Genomic DNA, 23,575 nt, shown 5'->3' with positions numbered 1-23,575 from the left:
TAAGTAAATTCCGACATGAATAATACAGTAAAATTGGAAAACCTAGTCTTGAACCATTTGGGGAAGCTGGAAAGCCCTAGGCTCCCTGGATGAAAGGAGATAGACCCAGTGATTTACAGCTTGGCTCGTCACCACGGATGCCAATTTCGAACACGTAATATCATTAATGCAACATAAAATCCGCAGCAAAGGGATTTCTCCCTCCGTCCTGCACGGAAGGCAAGTAGGAGTGGAAGTTATTCTCAATTGCTAGGCGTTTCATAGACCCGTGACTTCCCCCATGTTGTGCTTTGGGGAAAAACAATGGCCTTTTTACGATTTTGGACTTCAGAAAATACCACAAACTTTCTCGAAATTTTCTTCAATAAAGTCATCAGGTTTTCCTATTGCAGCAAATGGCCTCAGCTAAGGACATAAAGGCAGATTCAGATCACATTTGATAACTGGCACAACAAAAAATTGCAAAACCCCCAACCTGAATCAGATCCATCTTCACTCCCACAGAAGTGTCTCCTAACGAAGTGATTGAGAATTGCTTGACAGCAACAAACTAAATTTGCAGTAACGAGACGTAGAAGCACCAACAAGAAGCAGCCCCCACAAATGCGCTCTGAGCAAAAATTATCTTCATAACAACCTGCTAGGCAATTAATCAGACGGCAATTGAGTTCCCAATTCAGGAATTTTACAAGAAGGGATCAGACATTCTGCAGAGTGGACTATGGTAGCTTAATGCTCTAGCCCATCTCGACGGCATGGAATAAAGCATGACCAAAGCAAAGACCTAAGACCATCATTTCATTGCATCTGCTTAAAAATTAGAAAGCTTGTATAGTACACGTATAGATGTGTTGTTTCAGAAAGTGACGTGATGCATCACATACCTCATGCTTTCGCTTGCAGAGCAGCCTAGCTCAACCGTCCAAGCTGAGGCCTAATAAAGACACGTCTGAGCCAAAATCCAACCTGGTGCAATTTTTTCATAGGTTGAAGAGGAAAACCTCTTCATGTACTTGCATAAAGGTAAGGAAAACCATACAGGCCTTAAACCCGTCTCAAGAGGTTCACCCAACTTCAGCAGAATGAAGAACCTCCCAATCTTTAGCAGATTTGAGGCCAGTCACCCAGGTGGTTCTCCTTAACAACTTGAAATGCCAACAGAAACATTCATGTACTGGAGTACACTGACAAGGTTATCGAAAGACTAGTTACTAGGTAGGAAAAACCAAAACACTCCCTTTACCTGAACTGAGCTCAAAATTTATTTCATAAATAATGACACTTGGAATAGCTTAACCGTCACTGGTCATTTTACAGCGATAACCTGCCCCATTAGATCAATCTGTTTGAAAAAATTCACAAGCTCTGATGCAGCAAAGGCCAAGGTGCAGCCATACAGTAAAAAGAACATTCATCAATTCCACCAGCGAAGAGAATCGCATAGTGAGAGTACCACATTTCCATTCTAATGCATGGAACATTGCAGTCTCTACTACACAAGCTGTTCCTCAAGACCTATCTTGTAACATTGTTCCTGGTGTACTTTCTAGTTTCAAATGCACAAAACTTGGTCTGATACATCCCACTGCATCAAGAAGTTTGTCTGCCTTCTTCAAAGTTGTCCCCTTATTTTGGTCACTTATCTTCCTGCATGAAAGACAGAGAAGCACGTGTGTCCAGGTCTTGGTTCAGTAAGGGGCATTACCATCCAACAGAATCATTTATACAATCCAAGCTTCCCTTCAAAATTGAACTCTCAATTCATATCATACAGGTAACAAGCTAAAAGCTGCTTATCTTCACAACAGCAACAAAATTTGCTTGAACTGATGACATTCAGACCCGTTAAACACAGAAATGAATCACCATTTTTCTATGTTTATGCTACCATTTACAGCATGAAGAGATTGTCACAGTTACATGTTGAACATGGTATTCCTCTATGAGGGAGTTCCCCCAGAAGCAACTTTCTCCGCCTACTAGCCTGCTCGTGTTGCACTTCTCCAAGCTCTCCTAAGGTCAAGATAAAGATTAACAAAACAAGATTCATGGTAAAAAAAGGAATAAAGTTAGAACTAATGGTTTCATCATCATTATTCAGACATGGTAAAAACAGAAATATTCAAGTTGGATTTCCGAATGATTCCAGAATATAACTTTTGAAAATTTTCATGAATGATCTTATGGAAAAAAAAAATGCTGGGCAAGATCCCAAGTATGACCTCTAAACTTTTATTAGTTATGTCTTTTTTCCTCCTCCTCCAAACTGCAAGCTCTCTCTTCCAAAATTGAAAGAGTTTTGCGGTGGTACATGGTAAGTGTGACCGACTCTGATGTAGACATAAGGCACCAAAAGACAAACAAGAGATAAGATGGAAGTATCAAATCAAAAACCATCTACACCCTTGCAAGCTTACATTGGTACGTCAACTTTGGTCAAAACTAGTTACACCTTATTCTAATGAAACAAAAATTTTGATCTTAGTTGTAATTTCAGAACAAAATGCAAATTAAGTCAAGCCAAATTTTAGTTTCATTTCAAAGATTTCTTATACAAAAGTTTCAGCAGGAGTTTGTTCATCAATTTTGCAAGACACAGAGAGAGAGAGAGAGAGAGAGAGAGAGGGAGAGAGAGATAAGGACATACCATCACGTAATGCATGGCTGCCTGGATGGACATAGCTTCATTGCCGCATATATTTCTCACGTGTAGAAAATATTTTAGTACCAGCCACGTATCTGACCACCATAGCCGTAGTCTTTAAGTAGACCTTCGTCCTGCCTCCAGTTGCCCTTTACCTTCACTTCCACCTATTGAAAACACAGCCAGTGAAAGGAGCAATCATGGCAAAGCAGCTCTTTCTCTAACTTTGTAACTTCTTGGAACAAATAAGGATTAATTTTCCAACTGAAGACTTCTTTTGAGACATAGGGGAGCTGGAAACAAACAAGTTATTTGGTTGGTGAACTCCCTCATTTTCAATTTCTTGGTGACACATTTACCATTTTTGACCCACTTATGTGCAGGCAAACAACTCACCTGCAAGTGGAGTCAATCTTGCCTTTCCAACAGGGTCTCATCATTTTTATCCCGATCGGATTATCATGTGGAACATAGCTGTGGCCCATTTAATGACAAAAAAGATCAATCTACTCCCACTAACGGGAAAAAGAAAAAGAAAAGTGTTTTCATTGATCTACAGGAACTGCTTTCCTGAATCAATTTAAAATATTTTTTATTTTTATACCACCAGATCACTTCAAAGAATACATCTATACATGAAACTTACTGTCACCATTTGAGATGCATAAGGCCTTTAAATTTTTTCTTCTGAAGCTGTTTGTGTCATTTTCAGGAGATAACTGTTGAGAAGCTACTCATTGCTCTAAACATACACACGCACAAACAAATGAATATCAACTCGTATATATGGTCCATATCATGTGCTTCTGATTAAATTTTAAATTTTCTTGAGAAGTTATCAACAGACAAAAAGTAGTGAATCATATATTCAGACTCAAAGGTAACTTTTGTGACAAGGAAGCCCTACTTTGTCACGAAATTCAAATTATATCAATGTAAACCTATGAAAAGCAGGCAAACAAGAAGTGGAGAACATAGTGGAAAGTACATCAATGAAATAAGAGATCGAATAAAAGAATTACCTCCAGAAAGACCTTCTTTTGAAGAAAATCTTCAATATCAAGGCGTGCAGCCGTAGCTAAAAGTTTGAGGGCTTTGCCTTGCTAAAATGATGCAAAAGCAAACAATAAGATGATAATGTAGTTTAGCATGATGTTAAAACTTAAAACAAGCATGGAGATGATGTAAATAATATTCTTGCAAATACTAAATCCAACTTCAAAAATTATGAAATTGTAAAAGAAATACTTTGAAATCAATAAAATCTTGAGAATCAGCAAAAATGATTCAAAGGATGTTCTTGAAATGTCTAATGAGTCAAGATAAAATGTTCACAATTTGGAGTTCCAAACTCATGGACAAAAAAATTTGTTCACTGAGAAAAAAATAAAATTCCCATTAACCTGCAGTTCAAAGATAGGAATTAAAGAATCTCATAGAACACCTTATGTAGTAAAAAGAATCATCCGAGGCATTATTAGGGGTTCCCTGTAGTACCTTCCAATATTATTTTTGTACCCATCAAGCACCAGCCATCTTCTGAAAGTTCCTAAGCAATGCCAAAGATCATATGCTAGCAAACAAACTTGTCCTGTGAACTCATTTATTTATCTTTCAAATTTTTATAGAGGAGTCTATGTTAAGGGCCTTATGACTCATTCTGACTCTGAAGTTCCCATTTATCAGAAATGGGCACGACAACATCGTTCCTCACACATAGACCAAATCCTGTGAATTTTGCAACGGAATGGGTGATAACCAACCATTTTATTTGTCCCAACAGGCTTCATCATTAACACTAAGATTTATCAAAACTGGCAATCATTCTGATCTGGCCAGAATAACCCATGCAACAAGATGTAGCTCTCTGTGACTTCCTTGCCCACTACAGCCACTATGTTCACTGTGAAACATGCATGAAGCTACTTTGAAGGAAAAAAAGAAAAAAAATAAGCATCATTCAATGACACAAGCTAGTAAGAACCAATATATGTTCAAGTCTTCAAGAACGCCTGCCCCAGATACATGGTTATAAATGACTGCCTCTATCAGAATGTACCTTTCCAATTAAGATTATCTTTTGGGAATCTTTCTCAACTACTATCTCAACCTCAATAAAATCTTTTGATGTCGGCCTTGTAATATAGTTTACAACATTGACCTGCAGGAGAACAAAATAACAGTCAATTCCTGAGAACATATTCACTGAATACTACAATCTGCAAAGTTGTAATCGGACAGTAAGTACTAATTAACAAGGAAAGTATCATCAGTGATGCCTGCGACTTGCAGTAAAGTATACCTGACATGCATATGGCACCTCATCCCGATACTGCATGAAGATCTTCTCTCTTACAATTTCAGCTACAAAGAATCTTTCAGGGTGCTCACTAGCAATATCCTGGAATTCAAGGGTAAAACATCAAAATGCTGCTGGAGAAAATAGTAGGCAAGCAAATGGCAAATGAGGATTCAGATACACTAGCATATATTTGTCGAGGACACCAGCTAAGACATGATACCAAACCTTATAGAACAAGTTGAGATAATAATGTAATTGAAGGAGCTAAGCAAATACTAAGCTCATACAACTACACATTATTATTGTTAGCAACCGAAAGGAGGCATACTTTAGGATAATAAGCAGGGCCAAACGGGAGTTTTGATAAAATCCAATCCTTCACATCATCTACTCCATGACCATATTTTGCACTCACAGGTATGACATCATCAACATTAGTGTATTTCTGATACCACTGCAGAAAAAATTGTAAGCTGTTGGTTCATACGTCAAGACCATGGAAAAGCTTAAGGAAGTAAACATGCATTTACACCCTACAGCAGCTCCCTGGAAGTTCAAAGATAAAGATGATTGAAGATGATGTACAGAATATAATGTCGTTACCTCAAGCCTCTTCGCAATTTCACCAGGTTTTATCAAATCCTTCTTGTTCAGCACCAGAAGGGTTGGAATTTCTTCCTGGTTAGATCCTATACCTTCTTCCAATACTTGATCGATCTAAGGTGAAATTATTCACTTAGAAGCATGTATCAAACGATGAAATATCCATTTTAAAGTTACATACCGAAATTATCAGGATAGAAAATCTAACCTTCTCAGGCATCTTACAGGCGTCAACTACTACCAACACACAGTCTGCATTGATTGCAGCGCTCCGGACGTTCTTCATCATCATTGCATCAAGTTTATGCATTTTCTTTCCAATAACCCCCGGCGTATCATAGAGTATCATCTGCAAATATTTAATACCAATCCATTTATTAAATACTTGAAGACCACAATTACACGTCTAAACGAAAAGCCCAATCTGCATGTCAAATCCCAGCAATTTCTAAGTTGAACAAGAGGACGACTCGACACCATGAATAAGACAATTAGATTGGGAGAACTGTCCAACGACAAACCAGTTGGTGTACATTTTTAAAAGCAAATCAACGTCCCTTAGAACAGGAAACATATAATTTAAACAGCGGATACGCGTAGTGCTAAGGAACAACTCACTTGGTAATCATCGGCTGAACAAATCCCGAGGATCCGATGACGCGTGGTTTGAGGTTTATCAGTAACTATAGAGAGCTTCTGGCCTACCATCTGGTTTGAAAGAGTGCTCTTCCCAACATTCGGCTTACCTAGCACAGCAACATATCCTGCAAGAGATATCCCACTCGCAATCTAGCTTGGATCTACTATTATGACTTGGACAAATTGATGGCGAAGACTTATGATGGGAATGATTGCGAAAGCAGAATTATACAAGATTCAAACAAGCACCAAAAGCAAAGGAGGCAAAGACCAAGAGGATATGCACCGTATGTTGTGTATGTGTGCATTTGTGTGCGGGGAGGGAGGGAGGGGGAGAGAGAGAGAGAGAGAGAGAGAGAGACCGCTTCGGTGGTTGGGGTCGGGGCGGAGGTCGAGCTCTTCAGCCTCGTAATCGTCAAGCAGTGCCAGGTCTCTCCTCGGCTTGTCATTCAGGGACAGGAAAGAGGCGGCATCCAGAGCACCACCACTCTCATCCGCCACGTCCTCCGCATCACCATTCACCACCTCCTCCCGCCTACCCAGAACGTTGGTCCGCAACCTCGAGGGAATTGCACAAGGGAACGATGAGTTGAGACGGGAGCAAGCGCGCAGGTGTCTTCTAGTCGACTCTCCGCCGACGGAGATGAGAAAGTGAGTGGTGCAGGGGCAAGGGGACAATCCTGGTGGCGGTCGTGGTGGCGGAGCACAAGTGGGGAGAGTAAGCTCCATCCTATTCAGGCATGCGGTGGCCTCCTCAGCCTTCGTTCCCTGCCACCAAGAGCACTCATTCTTACAGAGCCATTTATACCTCCACAAAATAACGCAGCGTTATCCGGAATCTTGCTCCTACATCCTAACTCTCAAGTTGAAAATTGTTCACTTATTTAAATGGAACACTTTCTTAATCACTCCACTGCAACGGCTTCTCCGCATGTCTGTAAGAACTGGCCATGCCCGTCATGGGAATCCGTCCTGGGGGCAGGAGGTCCACGCGAAGGAAGTTCAAAGATTCAAATATGAAACTTCTAAACTCCAAGCTTCTTCCTAAACAGAGATACTATTTTTCAAAGAGAAAGCTAGTTAATTGAACATACTCACCGTGCAACAATGGTTGAGTTAATTACAGTTATTTGTATTTGAACGTGAAAGTTTTGGAATGCAGTCGTTGACTTCTTAAATATTTTACAAGACATTGTGATAAGGTTAAACCCGTGACTTGCCGTCTAATAGCTTGAGATGTTTTCTGATTGTGCAGACAGTGTCGAACCCTTGACCACCTAATTACAGCCTCAATCAGATGTGGGAAACCATTAGAGTTTCTCTAAAACCGCAATTTAACACAGTCAACTTTTGCAGGAGAAATTGACCGCCTTTGCCCCTCACAAGACAGGTTTACTAATTTTAAAAAACGTAATAGAAGAAAAGAACCAGAAAAAGCAGCTTACAAAGTAAATATGGATATCTCGCTTGTTCGAAAGTAGATAATTCATTTTTGAGTGGAACAATTTCAAGTATACCTAACATTTCATCTTCAAAATGGGAGCACTCATATCAGCACAACCTTGTTGGGTAGCAACGACATCAAGTAATAGACTTTCAGTCCAACCAGTCTAAAACCAGATTTAGCTGCCATAAGCAGCCCATGTCTGAGGTTCGGGTTAGCAGGCTAGATCCTTGCTGAACCCAGACACGAATTAATGTTGGATTGGATTTGGGCCTAGGCAGATCCGGATCACTTTCTTCAGTACAGAAATGCGGTTAGCAGGTTAGTTATAACTAGTGTCACAAACCATCTATTTGGTTCCAGATCTAAGTTTGCCAATTTTGGGCTTCAGGTTAGATACCGACATCTTAAACTGAATCAACTTCCAAAACTGAAGTGTCGAGCATGTTCAACCCGTTTCGCAATTAATCAGGCGCCACAGTTCACCAATTCAAGAACCATAACAAGGTAACCTTTCGTGAACAATCTAATGACAAGAAGAAAATTGCCAAAACCAGAAGATCTATGGCAGGGCAAAACACAAAATTCATCTTATATTCAAGAGAAAAACAAAGGACGAAAAAGGAAGCAGCTCAGGCAGCCGACCAGATTCAACTCTGCACTTATTACGAAAACTTCGGCCGCAAAGGAGAAGATGCAGAGAAGCATGTTTTGCCAGAAACAAATATACATGGAGTGTTGCGCCTTAGCAGCACAGGAAAAATAACCAAAATTGCATCCTTGGAGCAAATTATTTGAGTAAACCAAGAGCTTCTGTACAAGAAATCAAGCACCCTCCTCCTTCTCTAGTGCACTATCAAGAGTGTCAAAGGTTGGCATGAATCTCAAATTCCCATTGCTACTAGTGAAAGAGTTCAAGGCAAGACCTGCGGTGCCCACTGAAACAGCAACGCCTATCAAACCCCAAATCCACCTTTGCCTACGCTTCCTTCTGTGCCGCTCTCGCCGGGCCATCTCTGTGAACAAGAATGGCAAAAATTAGATCCCAAACAATTCATAGTATGCATTTCAGCGCCCCGTTATTTGTTCAACATAGTATACCAAAGCAAACTTACCTAGAGCCTCCTGATTCCTTTGAGACATCTCGTGATTCACAGCTTCATAATATTGAATCCTATCCTTTAGTCTACTGATCTCAAAATTCTTAGATTCAATTCGAGATTCCATTTCCTGCTCTATTTCAGCACGAGCACAGCCCCTTCCGATCAAATTTGATACAAATCTTGCTACAAAGATCTGGTTATGAAGGTTTTCAATAGGACCAAGGTCCTCAAGCCCACCACTTTCATCAACGGTGGCTGAAGCTGCAGGAAATGTAATCCCTGCAAGTGAAAATTGCTCAGCAACCCTGGCCCATTGGCTTTTCATATGACTAAGAGCCTCCTCAGCCTGTTTCCGTCTCTCAATTTCCGTCAACAGATTTATTCGTATCTCTCGTAGTTCTTTATCCAGATCAAAGAAACTTGGCACCGGCGTGGACGCACCATCACTGGAGAGCTCTGAAGGCAAAACCATTAAGATATCCATGTAAGAATGCAAAAGATAACAAACATAATAATTAATAAGTCTCCAATTTAACAGGTTGTACATATTAAAAATGAATATCCCCATCATGCTTCAGGAAATTTACAGAATTGTTAATAGTTCTAAACCAGTCCAAAAGATCACATTTTCATATACAAAATTAAAACTGGTCAGATATAATTGATAGAGAACAACCGACAATCGTTGATGGCTCCCTGTTTTCAAACAGGTTAATTCAAAATTTCAGTTTTGCAGGTATCGTGTTTACCTAAATTTCGTAAGAAAAATACGGGACAGAAAACCTCACCATCATGATATCTGGACGATGCATGTTTGATGTGGGTAAGGATGACGGATGATCCTCTTTCTCTCTATTTGGACATATATTAGTTCCTACTCTTGCTCATTTTCCACGAGCAAATATCATCATCATCATCTCTCTCTCTCTCTCTCTTTTCGTGCATATACCATTTCACTCTCTTGCTCATTTTTGCCCAAAATCAAACATCATCATTCATCCAAACTGAGTGCTGTAAAAGAACGTATAGTAAAAGACTTTATGGTACAAGAATGCCACGGGAAAACCCCAAGATTATGCACCAGAATATTGATGCTATAGGATAACAGTTGTGCACTGCAGCTAGTGAACTACTCTAGAGTCCAATTTGTGACCTTCCAAGACCCTAGGCCAGTTTGTCAAAACATTTCATTTGTAAGGGCTGTTTGAACATTTTGATAGTCAGGTTTTGTTTCATTGTTTGTTATTTGTGGTCTTCACTCTTCTGACTCGGTAGGATATAAGTTGATTTCCCTTTTTTACTTTCTGCTCTCATTGACACGGGGAAATGTCATGTATCCATTTTCTTTCATTTTTACAATGTTTTGACATAACATTGGAAGATATCCCTTTCTTTTCCTCATTTACACAAGATGTTAAAGTGACTAAACTAATCTAACAAGAGTAGTCAGCTACAATTTGGGTACTGTTCTGTTCTATTCAGTCAAATGGTCACTCTATGAAAAAAACAAATAGTACCTAAAACCATCAAAAGGTTGTCTTGTACAAGTTTGTGAGACCTGTCCTTCAGTGACTGATGCCACATATCAGAAGGCAAACTGCATTAGAATTTTCCATTAGGCTCAGATAATTAGGAACAATATTTTTATAGCCAGTCATGTTCATGATAGATGCAAACTGAGACAAGAAAGTTTGAAACTGTCAAGTCGTGACCGATAAATAAGATAAAATTGAAAGCATCCAGCGGCATGTGACTTACTTCTAGGGAGACCCAACCATGATACATACGAATTTAGCCACACTAATTTAGCCAAGAAAAAGGTATTCCCCTGGCATGCTGTAGAGCCATGTTTTTCCATTTTCTCTTCAAAGAATGGGCCAAAGTATCTGTTCTTATCAGATCACCAATCAGGTATAAGTTAAGCAACACCAAATTTAGCCTCCATTTCATAGCCCCTTCCAGAGTTGTGGTAGACATGCTGATGGATTGAACTGCTGCCGATCAAGGCCACACCAACTTGAACGATTTCCAAAGACTTACAGAATCAATTAAGGTATGAATGTTTCCTTCCCGCAGTGCATTTCACTGCTGTTAGCAGCATGGACCTCATCTTCTTGACACAGCAAACAATCCAGTGAAAGTGGTTCACTGATTGTGACTATCAACTCATACTACACACTGCATATCTTAAAGGAGCAGATCCATCCATGGCCCCAATTCTGCTATATAAAAAGTACATTCCAAGTGAGACCCTCGTATTGATTATGAGGGTTACGGTAGGTGAGCTTATCCATACCAACAGATGAGCTCATCCACCCTTAGACATCTCAAGATTGGAAGCACCCAGGTGAGGATCCCAAGTGTCCAACACAGCAGTGCCAAAAAAAACATCATAGTTCATGTTCAGCATAATTCTGGCCTTCCATGAATATAAAGATTAATGCGCACAAATGAATTACCAGATGGAGCAGATCTTTCTATATGCTGTAGACTTTGCTCCAGGTATTTGAAATCTGGACTCCAGATTCACAGTGACCAAAGTAGTATAATAGCTCACGACACCTCTTTACTTGCTACTTTCACCACAAGCTCAAGTTATGATAAAAGTCAGTTTAAAATGGCCCAGTTCTCTCTTCAGCCTCTAGGCAGAGTAACCAAGTCCATGCAATCAGACCCCTAAAATTCCTCCTTCCTACAAGAAGAAAACGTGCACTGTAGTTTACTAGAAATGCTACAGATATCATTTTTCCCATACATTTCTCAATTCTTCATAGGCAAATGATTTGTAGGCCCATCAATTTCTTATTGGTAGTCATTGGCTGCATGAATCTATGTCCTTGCTGTCTTCTTAACATTATTGACAAAATGTAAGGTAGGTCAGAATTTTTCTGAATATATTCTTGAATTCATTTGAGGCATGAGCAAAACTCAAATTGGAGAAGAAAACAGGTTCTCTAGCATATGAATCCTGAATTTTTGAACTAACTTTCTCTCAAGCAGTTTCATATAGGATTGTGTCATTTTGTAGTAATTCTTTCAGAGGCCTAGAATGAATAGTGATCCTCAGATCTTGATATCACTTGCAGTTTGATACAGAGTCATAGACAGCACAGCTGGTTTCAATCCTTACTAATTGTACCATAAAAACCTTTCAATCTCAAACGTAAAAATTTTGTTCAAACAGCATAATTCTTACCATGAATCTGCATCATCAGAAATGCTTTGTTCCTTTGACGGCCCATGACCAGCAACATCTATGTAACCATCAAATATCATCGTGTACAGACTGTTGATGAGCAAACCATGAGGATCATCCTTATTATTGCTAGAACTCAAAACGAAATTTATATTGATTCTGCCGGTCGATATGGGCCCTAACCAACGAGGGTGCCTTCAATCAGGAATATTTTCCATGTGAGAGAAATATATCCATTTTGTTCTCCTAGTCTACTTTTAGCTACTCTAACTCCAAGTTCCTGACGTGCACCTACAGTATGAGAAACTTCCACCTATCGTTTGTGAAACTAATGATCCTACATATTATGAATGTCAATATTTTCCAAGTTGAAAAGGTTTCTGAAGGAGATTAAAGTACCAAACAGTTCATATTCAGTAGAGATACATACATATTAATACATATCAATAAGGTGTACTCAATGCATACGGATGTTCCAAGGGACATAGAAGGTTGTAAAATAATAGACAACAAGCATAAATTCTGTAGATTCAAATGAACTCAGTCGGACGGAAGTAATTTCATGTTTATGTTCTAACAAATGACTTGGCCGAGGAATTTAATGACATGGCAAAATCAGCAAAAGTTTCTCTTCATTGAGAACTCGAAAGATGTCCATTTTTGGAAGCGTCTTCAGACATTAAAAATTGAAACTCTGCATAACGTTTATTTGGCGAGTAGATGGGTGCTTGCATGGGCCATAACAAGAAACCACCCGTTTCTTTTCACATTCTATTCATTATTTGTTTAATGAAAAACAAGCTTTCCATTTGCATCGTCCTGACTACGTCAAATGAATAAGTTTTTTAAAAAGCTCAACGACCCAAAGGCATCGAAAAATCTAAAAAACAGCAGAAGGAATAGGAAACTTATAGTCTGAAAAACCCCTGTAGTACTATACCTTCGTAAGCATCGAAGAATTCGCCGTTCATAGACGTCTGAAACTTCTGCAACGCATCGGCTGCACCACCACCCTCTTCCCGCACATCTCCTGAACCAGAAACCGAATTACGAGATTCCACAGCATTATCAGAAAACCCATTGGCTCGTTCCGAATCGGAGGCCAGACACCCAAGGTGCCCATTAACCATTTTCCCCCGGTCATCGCAGAAGTTCACAACGGCAGGACCAGCGTCGGAAGTATCATCAAGATTAGCGCCTTGGTCCAACCCCTTCAGGGGATCTCCACCAACCCCACGCGAGTCCTTCGATTCGGCGCTGTCCGCCACCCCGGGGGTGCCCACGCGATCAACGTCATTCTTTTGTGCCTTGAGGAGGCGAGGACCGCGTCTCTTATGATTGACGACGTAAGGGGAGGGAGGGAACGAAGAAGGGGAGTCCGGGACGGGGGTGGTCTCAGGGGTCTTGTAAAGAGCAGGGGAAGGGAAGGCGGTGGCGGATGCTACCTTCCGTCGAGGTGGCAGGGGAATCGGCCTCCTCTCCGCCTTTATCGGAACAGGGGGCCTTGACGGGGGCGCTTGGTTCTTCTTCGGGCTGCCCCTGTTGTTGTTGGTGGTGGTGGTGTCGAGCTCCAGAAGCCTGTCGAGGGCAATGGAAGTGAAAGTGGGCATGGCTTCTGGTGGACACAGAGAAGGCCCAGTGCCTCTATAAGGGATTGGTAAGATCGACGGACCATGAAACAAGTTTTACCATCTCGATTGGAAGCAGGAGAAGAGAAGGTAACTCGGAAGAAGAAGACAGGAGAGAGAGAAAGTGGAAGAACAACGCCCAAGACTTTACTTTCTCCCTAAATTTTTGGGAATTTTCTGACCGCCACCATCAGGGAAGATGGAAGAGCACGCAACCTTTGCATCTCTCCGAAGACGATTCGGCAGTTGACGGTCGAGCGTTCGAGCACCTTCAGGGTGGGGCCAAACCCGCTCATATTTTAGCAAAAGTTCTATCTTTGGGGGGACGAATTCTTTCAATGTGATTCAGATGTTTTCCTTTCAAAATATAAGTTAACAAGCTTTCAAACAAGTCCAAATAGTTTGAAATTGTACTTAAACTTTCAGGAAGCTTTATATAATTTCCATCTCTCCAATAAATAAACTACAACAAAAAATCCCTTATACTCAGGTGATTTCAACAAAGTCGAGAGCTAAATATTTGGATATCGGTTAATACGTGGAACTAGTTTCATATTAGAATACTGAAATATGTGAAGAAAAAAAAATCGTATCTAATTTTTTACATATAGTCCAATTAAGACATTCATGAACTTAGGTAATTATTTGGATTTGGTAAGGAAAAGTTTATACCATATTTAAACCATATAAGTAACTACATGTGAATTTTCCTATAGCATTCAACTATTTGAGTTCAAATTGAAATTGAATACTAGATCAAATATGAACCGTCTACGTCCATATAAGGTCATGGTCTACATCATGCTGAGTGATAATTTTGAGTGCCAAACAAGAACTAACTTAAATTTAATTGAATTTTTAATGTTGATCATTGAATAAAGAGAGAGAGAGAGATCGTTTCAATTATCTCCTCTCAAATGAATTCTCAGGACCAAATTTCTCTACTATTAAGCTAAATAGTAAGTATATATATATAAAATTACGATTAAGGTTGGGTAAGTGCAATCAAATCAACATCATTGAAATCTTAAAATGTAAGAGGGCCTTAATGATGGCAAAAACTATAATAAAAACCAAAACCTTACTACCAAATGAGCTTTGATAAAGCAAATTAAATGTTAATCCCAAGTTTGTAACATGATTTAATAAAATTGTTGAGCTTGACGTTTCTACGTCTAGGAATATAATATAAAGCGTGACAGCCCGCATTCTTCCTCCAAGATGTTGCAAGTGAAAAAGGCAAGTCAACTTGCTTTTCCAAAAACAAGAAATGACTTTTTCGCTCCCACCTCACTTTTTCAAGAAAATGTCAAAAAACGGACTCATCATCGAGCGGGTGACGTCGACTGCAAACCACTGCCAACCGTTACTTGCCCCACTTGAAAGCTACTAAAATATGGGAGATTTTCTCCTGTAGTCTTTAATTTATCAGATATTTCGGTACTCTCCCCTTTTGTTTTTATTTTTTCAAATTTCGGTACTCTCCTCCGGCACTTCGGATTAATATATGAACAAATTCGTTTAAAAACATAGATATAAAAAAACATTTGTTTCAAGAAACCAGATTTGGATTTAAGAAATGACATCCGATTGAAATTGAGTTCGGTTTTAAGTTATAAACATCCGATGAGATATGCATTCATATTTGCTTTCAACAAATGCAGTATTTAGTATCCATACATTTTGGAAATTAGCTGTAACATATCATAATAAGGTTCGCATTCAACCGTGCACATAAAAGTCGGATTTAGATTCAGGATGTGAATTTAAAAGTCCAATATGGATAGAATTCAGATTGTAAATTTACAAAGCGGATTTGGATATGATATAGATTTAGAAGGGCAAATTGTCAATTGTGTTCAGGTTAAATCAATATGAGTAAGGACAAGGTAAATGGCATTTTTTTTCCAGAAAAGTCAAAATTAAAGGTGAAAAAATCTTAATTCATGCTCAAGTACTAATTATTTAGATAATGAAGCGAGTCGAACGCTAATGATCGATCAACTCATCCCTTTGTCATAAGAAAAAATGTAAACTTTTTCTGGGAGCCACAAGGGAGAAGGGAGTTTATTTAATTACTAAGGTTACAAACTTGCCTAATTTTGGCAGGACTGTCGAAGGCATAGTCGAGAGCACTAGAGTAGAGCTGACCAGTGGCGTGAGTAGCAGCTGGGCACGCCGATTACCACCCGATAGGCTTATGTCCTTGTTGCCTTGTGAGGTTAGCCTTAGCAGAGAGAGCCGTGAGCAGCAGGCCGCAGCATGGTGTACGGCCGAGGATGGGCGCAAGCCCAAGAAGCGACCCATAGGGTCCAGATTCATAGAGAGAGCAGGCGCAACCAGATCTAATCCAAGCGCCCTTTTGCTTATGTTTATTTACTCTTTTGTACCGTCTCAATTTGAGACGTGTTAGAATCGTTTTACTTTAAGTTCTTTATACCGTCTTGGGTTAGGAGCTAAATGAATCGAGACACTTTTCATATATATAAGCTTTGTAATTAGGGCTTTTTGGGATTACGCTTGAATGAAGAATGAATTGATTTTCACTTTGGGCGTCACTCTTTCTCTCATCTCATCTTCTTCTCAACCAAGTCTACTCATTTTCCGGGCGGCGGCCGGATTGATTTCTTCTCACCATTGACCAGCAACGGCTGGTGTCTTTCTTCGATCCGACGGCGTCAATCGTCCTCAATCCTCTTGTCTTCTTCTCTCCAATCAGCCAAAGGAACAACTGCCTCCCTTGATCCTGCGATAAAAGGAGAAGCTGTGACAGATCACAAAGCTGAAACCAATCCGCCCTGCTGAGCGTGATCTTGGGTAGCGATAGCGCCTCGACAGCGAGGTTCTATCAAAGACACTACCTTTTGACAAATAGCAAATCATTGTTCATACAGTTTTGAAAACTAACAAATAAGCGCTAAACTTTTGTAAGGAAATCTCAAAGAGCTTCCTATTAAAAAACCACTCATTTTTCAAATAAAGACCCTTAAAAGAATCACTTTTCTCCCTTAGCTGAAAAAGATACTTTTGTTCTTACAACGAGCATCTTTGTCATTGTATATCAGAGACCAATGTTTTTCTAGTGTTCAGCTTTTTGAGAATTTTTGTCGGAAGTGGAGCACTTGTTTGTGGACTTTCAAAAGTTGAGTAGCGATTTGTTATTTTCTTAAACGTTAGGTGCCTTTGTTTCTGGTTGCATACGTTCATAATAATTTTATAAGGTTGCGTTGGATAGTTTCTAATTTTATACCTTTTGAGTAGTAGATGTTAAGAACCATCTTAAATCCATGGATTTGAAACCACGAATATGAAACAAACACAACTTAAAGCTTTCCCATAATTTCCTTGAGATTAGCTGACACCTCTTATTGTCGTTCATTTATCATTTAATTCCAAGGATCTCTGTTTCGGATCCGCAAGTGAAATTTTCATCTCATATGACTCCTCTCTAGGGTTGCACATGATCTGAGTCGAGCCCGAATTTGGCCAGCTCGAGCTCGACTCGGCTTAAAAAACTAGAGCCGAGCTCGACTCGACTACACAAAATCGAGCTCGAACTCAACTCGTTTAACCATTTAACTCTTCTAGGTGTTAATTCTTGTAAGTATTAACTCGTGTAAGTATTAACTCACGTAAGCGTTTAACTCGTGTAACTTGTAAAAATTTGTTCTTACCCTAAAAGTCGAAACCGGTGACCAGTTTTGACAGTATTATATAGATTACTGGTTTGCTAGTCAAGTGGAGTATAAACGAGTTGAGTTCCTGAAACTCAAACTCAACTCGTCTATCTTTTCAAGTATCTTTGCAAGCTCGAACTCATTTATAAGCGAGTCGAACACGGGCCGAGTGTTTTTGAGCGAATTTAAGTTGCGCCCAAGTTGGCTCGGCTCGTTGTGCAGCCCTACTCCTCCCTTTTGTGCATAATAACAAGAAAAATAATACGAAGAATCAAACAAAAGAAATTAAAATATTTTCATTGTGAAGTAAGGAAGGCTCGTTTTTTCTTTTTTTACAAGAAATCTCTAGCCTACGCGGATTTCAACCTAAACGCGTAATGAATTAAAATGTGCATTTGGCATGTTCGCTTCTTTTTCCCTTCCAAGCAACTATGATATTGTACGCAAGTGGTCTGACTGCAAGAGAGAGGCGTGCAAGATGACGTGAATGCTTTTTAATTTCTTTCTTCTTAGCATCCCAAGCCTATCGAAACCAACGCGATTTTAAAAACTCAAACATGGATTGAGATTTAAGAATTGACCCGAAGCATCACCATAAACAAGTCTAAGAAGTTACTTTCAGATTTGAAAGGCCAACATTTTTATCGGTTTTACATCAGCAACTTATAATCTCCCTTTGAAGATATCAAAGTTTAAAACAGGAAGTGCACTGCTTGTAATTGTTAGTCGTTACTATATAATTTCTTGTTTCATCAAGGATGATATGTTAATGGAGTGGAAACCACTTAGGGAGTGTCAATTATGGATCCAATTTGAATTGGATGAACCTTTAGCATATCCCATTTAATCGGATGTTCTCATATTGAGACTAGAATTTGGAATCAAGTACAAAAAAAGAAAAGTCTATATGCCACAAGGAATCAGAATTTTTAAATTCACAATTTGAACCTAATCCGAATCCAACTTTTATTTTCACACCTGAATTTGGATTCGACTTTTCAAATGTACAACTAAATATCCAGACCACATTATGATACGTTAAAACTGGCTTCAAGATGTAGATATTAGATATAGGATATTTATTTGAAACTTGATCTAAATCTAAATCCAAGTCTGGTTTTAATTGGATATTTATGTAAAATCGGACCAGAATCTGATTGAATGGCGTTCATTAGATCTGAATCTCATCCGATTTCATAATCAGATAACTTTTTTTTTTTTCATATCTAACTTTCTGCAGTAGTATTTCGGCCAGATATCCAACCCTAATCCAATCGATCCGCCAACATGGCTGTTGGAAATGGGGAAAACTACAAACAATACACGTAATATGAAGGAATTTTTGAAGAGTACTGGTGAGTGAAAACTGTGGATTAAGCCTCGAACATGACATCTTTTAATAATAGAACTGCTGAACCTAAAGTGTAGATCAAATCTGAATCCTGCCATCGTCATGTTGACGTTTTTTATGATAATTGTTCTCTCACTTGAAGTTCTTTCAGAGAAGAAGCATGATCTTCATAGTGAAATTTGCATTTGAGAGATTGTTCTCTCACTTGATAATTGTTTTCTCTCTACGATATCGAAAAGAGAATTCCTTCCCCTCCTTTGAAGTTCTTTCAAGTGAAGAAGCATGATCTCGACAGAGTTTCTCTTTACAGTATCGAAAAGAGAAATTTGCATTTGAGAGATTTCCCTCTATCGCAAACTTACGCATGAGCATCTGTTTACTTAAATGTAACTTACGATGAAAGAAATGATAATAATGTACACAAAGTGAACAAGAATGTTAACTTAGAAAAAATTCACAACTTCCAGGTTGAACATGGGTTCCGAGGAAAACTGCAAGGTTTCTGCTAGAGAGCAGGTGTGATGATTCAGTAGTTATAGAAGACCAATTATCCTTATTAATAGCTTCGATAACACTTCCCTTAGTATGAATTTAACACATTAATCGATTTCATTTTTGCGGTGCATTTGTTGCAGTGCTGCTCAAAGAGAAGCCGGCCTTCAATGGAAATTGCTTCCTCATTGGGAAAACGCCAATATGGTCACAAGAAGACTACAGTATACAGTCATAACAGTTGGATGCTGCCAGAGTTTTATTAATTGGTCTAGCTAGGGGTTTGAAGCTTTTTTCTTCTTGAGAGACAACAAGGTGGTTGGATATAAAGAATTTTAAGTTGAAGAGAATCAAGAGATTGATTGATGCATATCTCAAGTGCATATGTTCTGGCGCAATCTGCAGCTTGCGGTTATGAAAATAAAGGGTTAGCTGTCGCATATCAAGCTTTGGCCGGCGACGGTCTGACATGATCTGTCCCTTTGAATCAACAGTGGTAGATTCGTCTCCAATTCACATCTCTGTACTGGGGAATTTGGCACAGATTTGGAACTCTCTGGCGTTTAGGCCTGCATCAATTCTAGACTTCAATTCACAGCACGGCTGAAATCCCTCAAAGTAACATAAGCATACTGCCCACATGGCCCTGAGGGTTTTAAACTGATAGTGAGGTTGCCTTGAGTCTAACCATAGGATCCGTGTTTCTGAGTTTTTGATCGATTGGTCATGGGTAGACTCTTGACTGCGCTAGCTTTTAGCTGCAGCTGACTAGAGAATCTGCTGCTACATCTTCCATCAAGCCGTCACTTAGTGCCCCTGAGTTAAAAAATGTCTCGCTCGCCAACTGATAAGGCCTACTTACTTAAATTGCTACATTATCCGGTGGCCGATATTGGGCTCAGCCTGTCAATGTTCCAGGCTTCCAGCCCAACTTTGGACGGCCTGCCGCCTGATTATTGCCGGAGTTTTTTCTGGCTTCACCAAGCCGGACATGACCTTACTGTAGCTCTCATTAGAAGGGTCTGAGATGGGTCTGCCAATTTTTACAACTGGCTTAGGCCTGATAACATGTCCGGCTGCTAATAGGGCTGGCTAAGTAACCAGATTTTATTATTTAAGAGCACCGTTGGACCATGGATGGAAGAACTCATGTGCTTGGGTGAAACGCTGAGTTCCTTTTTTTTCCCAATTTCTATTTCATAATCCTTGCTACTATTTTTTATAAATACTAGCCATTATACTTTTGAAAAGCTTAACTAAAAACCAATATTTACTTTATAATTTTTAAAATCCAAACGTTTCATGTTTTCGTAATTAAAAAAAAAAAAATCAACAAGCCCTCTGCTCTTCCAATTCAGATACGACGCTAGTTCAATTCATTGGGTTCGTGTATAAATCTTTCTGGAATAATTCGATTCAAAAACGGCCACAACAAATGCTGCCAATGTTGTCGATATCAGAGCCATATCGTTTTGCTGAAGGGAGGTGATCAGACCATATGAGCGGACATGAATGGAGATCATAAGCTGGCTTTTATATTTATACACTGCAAAGTAACAAAAGCCTAACTTAAAATAATTGAAAGCTTTTAGAAGATTAGCAGCAAGTGTATCATCTTGTCCTGTCCCACGTCCACGAGAGGAAGGCTGTTCGGATTCTTAATGGCCGATACGGGGCTGATACAGAGCAGGTAGAATTTGCTCCCTGTCGTCGGCAAGTGAGATCTCGTCCTCTGCTGGGCACATGCAGAACCGTGTCGTTTACTAATTGCAGCAGGGAGGCAGAGACCCGCCGGCCCACAGGCCGGAGGGCCACCGCTGGTGATGGCAGGCCCGCTTTCTCCGTCCAAAGCCTACTTGGAAACCCATACAAGCAATGGGGCTGGTACCAAGCACGCCAAATCCCCCCGCGCCGAAATTCTCACTTGACTTAATGACCGGCACCGCTGCACGGACTCTGCTGGCCTCCGGCAGTTTCGATTGACACCTGGAACCCTCAAGTATTTGACCTAAACTCGTATACAAGTAGAAATAACTTCAAAATTTAAAAAAAAAAAAGCGAATTGATGAGTTGCATGAACTTCTATGCGAATATTCCACGAGTAACATATCTGCATCAATTTCACCAAGATACAACCACAAATGAATTTGTTGTTGAAACGGAGCAGAGATGGAATACTTGTCAATTGCCTAAATGTCACAAACCAACTTAATATTTGAAATGAAACAGAAGATATGAGATCTGAAAATTTCAGAGCCTCAAAAGTTCTGCAAAACTTTTTTGCTACACGAAGCTAAAAATTCTTGTGGGTGTATCAGTAGTACAATGGTGTGGTATCTAAATTGATGGTGCACATTGCCACTGCTGATACCTATCTTATTGGCAGTAGATTATCGTCCTTCCATCATTCAGAAAGCTAATGGAAGGCAATCCTAAGCTGCCTCTAATCAGACCAACCCTTGTCGGACATGTGCACCACCAATGACCCATGAGACCACTTTTATACCAACTTTGGTCAGCCATTCTAGAGAGACAGGTAGGACCCAGTAGTCTAAGATTCAGCCCAACCATGATCAAGCAAAAGTTTATCTCCCTCTTGTGAAACTTTGCTGTCATAAAGATATTTGACTGCATGCAACATATATATCTAAGTCTGTTTCAAGCATCAAAGAGACTAGGGGATTACAAGTGAAGTCTGTAAATCAATTGTACTGTAGTTAATTTTTACGTCAATGGGGTTATATATGGAGCTTTTGTTAGCTCTCTCTCAGATGCAAAGTTTTTCCTGACACGACGAGTTACGCCCTGTCGCGAAATTCTATACTGCAATTGCTCTCCCGTTGAAAACTTCAAGCCCTCCATTCAAATCCAACTCGACAATAATTTCAGATCTACACGGCAACCGGGTGAAGTTGCATTCAAACAAAGCACGGAAAGCAACACAGGATTAGAAGGTGGGGCTGTTTCATGATGATAGATGGGAATATAAGCAACCAATAAATGCGACATAATTGTTGCTTTAAGGAATGAGAAAAAGAGGCTGTCGGCATGAGATATATGGGGTGAACCCACTGTATCTTTGGTAGGGATGCAGATGAGTCAGATCCAACAAAAGAATTTTGCCCCATTCAGCTACAAAAAGTCCGAAGCCCCCCTCTTCCTTTTTTTTTATGTATCTAACTTTCCAGGATCCGACTTTATAGGAGGAATATGAGAAAAACCAATAGCCGAAGGCTGTCGGCATTATTTTGTTGAGAAATTCGTGCCATTTGCACCTAATGCCTATATATATATATATATATATACACACACATATGGTTTTTGACTTTTTCACTGTGAATACCAAAATGTCTTTATCTTCTTTTTCTCCACTATACGTGAACTAAATCGATGTTCAAGATCAATGTTGAAGTCCTCAGTCTCTCCTCAGTCTCTAATACTTACCCATTTATTTGTACATATAAGGAAATGAGAGCTAACTTCATTTTGAAACTAGTCGCTTTAAAGTTTCATTTATTTCTTGCGATTCAACAATCTTCTGAGAAAGAAAAGAAAAAAAATATCACTGTTGTTATTCACGATAAATTTAACCATGTGTACTGCTAGGCGTTGCAATTGTTATTATATGTATATATAAAAGAAATACATTGGCCGTCTGCAGGTTTTGCTTGGCAGATTTTTGGACAACCAACATTTACTTTTGATGCTTGGATTTTGTGTATTGGCCGGAGCGGTAATAGCACATAATGTATCATGTCGAGGGTGGTACATAAAGTTAAATTTGACATTTGACAATATCCCAATGTGAAGACGTTCAAAATGACAAATGCATGAATCTGTGCATGCATGCATGCATGCACTTACAATCATGTGCACGCTCTCCACACACACACACGCACGCACTCACGCATGATTCAAACGTAAGAAGTTCATGAATCTCTCCAAGCACCGTTGGATTCTCAATGACTTCATCAAGCAATTAACTTTGTCGATTTCATCCATTTATATATGATTTTACGTAGTTGGCAGGATGAAAATGGATCTTTGAGCAATTCTTCTTGTGATAAAATGTCTCCTAAATCGCCAATTCATTTTTTATTTATTCATGACGCCAGCTTTGCGATGCCATATATACATATTATACGATCCAGAATGCGTGCTTGATTCTAACGATTCAAGAGTTCTTTCTTATCATATTGACAATAAAGATCATGATACGAGGAGTTATTATAACAAAAAACAGCAGAAAATGTTGAGATTATAGCAGCACTTGCGCATAAGCTGTAGGGAGGGAGATGGTTCCAAATCGAAACCCATTTATAAGGCATGCATACGAAACATTGGATGCCATATATCTTGATTTCATTTGCAACTACCGAGCTAGAGAACTATCATCCAAGTGAGAAAATTTGGAATGGATTTTCTCAATCCGTGATTTTGGTTGTTCCTGAAATGGTTGTCACCTAGCGCCCAAGTAGTTTTGTCATTTGGGATCT

The 23,575-nt window shown here is 39.5% G+C and overlaps 2 protein-coding genes across 2 annotated transcripts; both read right to left on the bottom strand.

Moving 5' to 3' along the window:
• Positions 1-1,238: 1,238 nt before the first annotated feature.
• Positions 1,239-7,036, bottom strand: LOC116247687 (GTPase ERA1, chloroplastic). Its single transcript, XM_031619940.2, has 10 exons — positions 6,551-7,036; positions 6,168-6,313; positions 5,758-5,898; positions 5,550-5,663; positions 5,275-5,400; positions 4,947-5,045; positions 4,704-4,805; positions 3,667-3,747; positions 2,648-2,811; positions 1,239-2,013 (listed from the first exon to the last, which is right to left on the bottom strand). The coding sequence occupies exons 1-9, from the start codon at positions 6,915-6,917 to the stop codon at positions 2,722-2,724; spliced, it is 1,266 nt and encodes a 421-aa protein (XP_031475800.1). The 5' UTR covers positions 6,918-7,036; the 3' UTR covers positions 1,239-2,013; positions 2,648-2,721.
• Positions 7,037-8,202: 1,166 nt separating this feature from the next.
• Positions 8,203-13,820, bottom strand: LOC116249020 (uncharacterized). The gene is made up of 3 exons (XM_031622113.2): positions 12,872-13,820; positions 8,748-9,191; positions 8,203-8,648 (listed from the first exon to the last, which is right to left on the bottom strand). The coding sequence occupies exons 1-3, from the start codon at positions 13,539-13,541 to the stop codon at positions 8,458-8,460; spliced, it is 1,305 nt and encodes a 434-aa protein (XP_031477973.1). The 5' UTR covers positions 13,542-13,820; the 3' UTR covers positions 8,203-8,457.
• Between the last annotated feature and the right edge of the window lie 9,755 nt (positions 13,821-23,575).

This window comes from Nymphaea colorata, chromosome 2 (assembly GCF_008831285.2).
Source record: "Nymphaea colorata isolate Beijing-Zhang1983 chromosome 2, ASM883128v2, whole genome shotgun sequence".
Taxonomy (NCBI): domain Eukaryota; kingdom Viridiplantae; phylum Streptophyta; class Magnoliopsida; order Nymphaeales; family Nymphaeaceae; genus Nymphaea; species Nymphaea colorata.
This window is presented reverse-complemented; position numbering and strand designations above follow the sequence as displayed.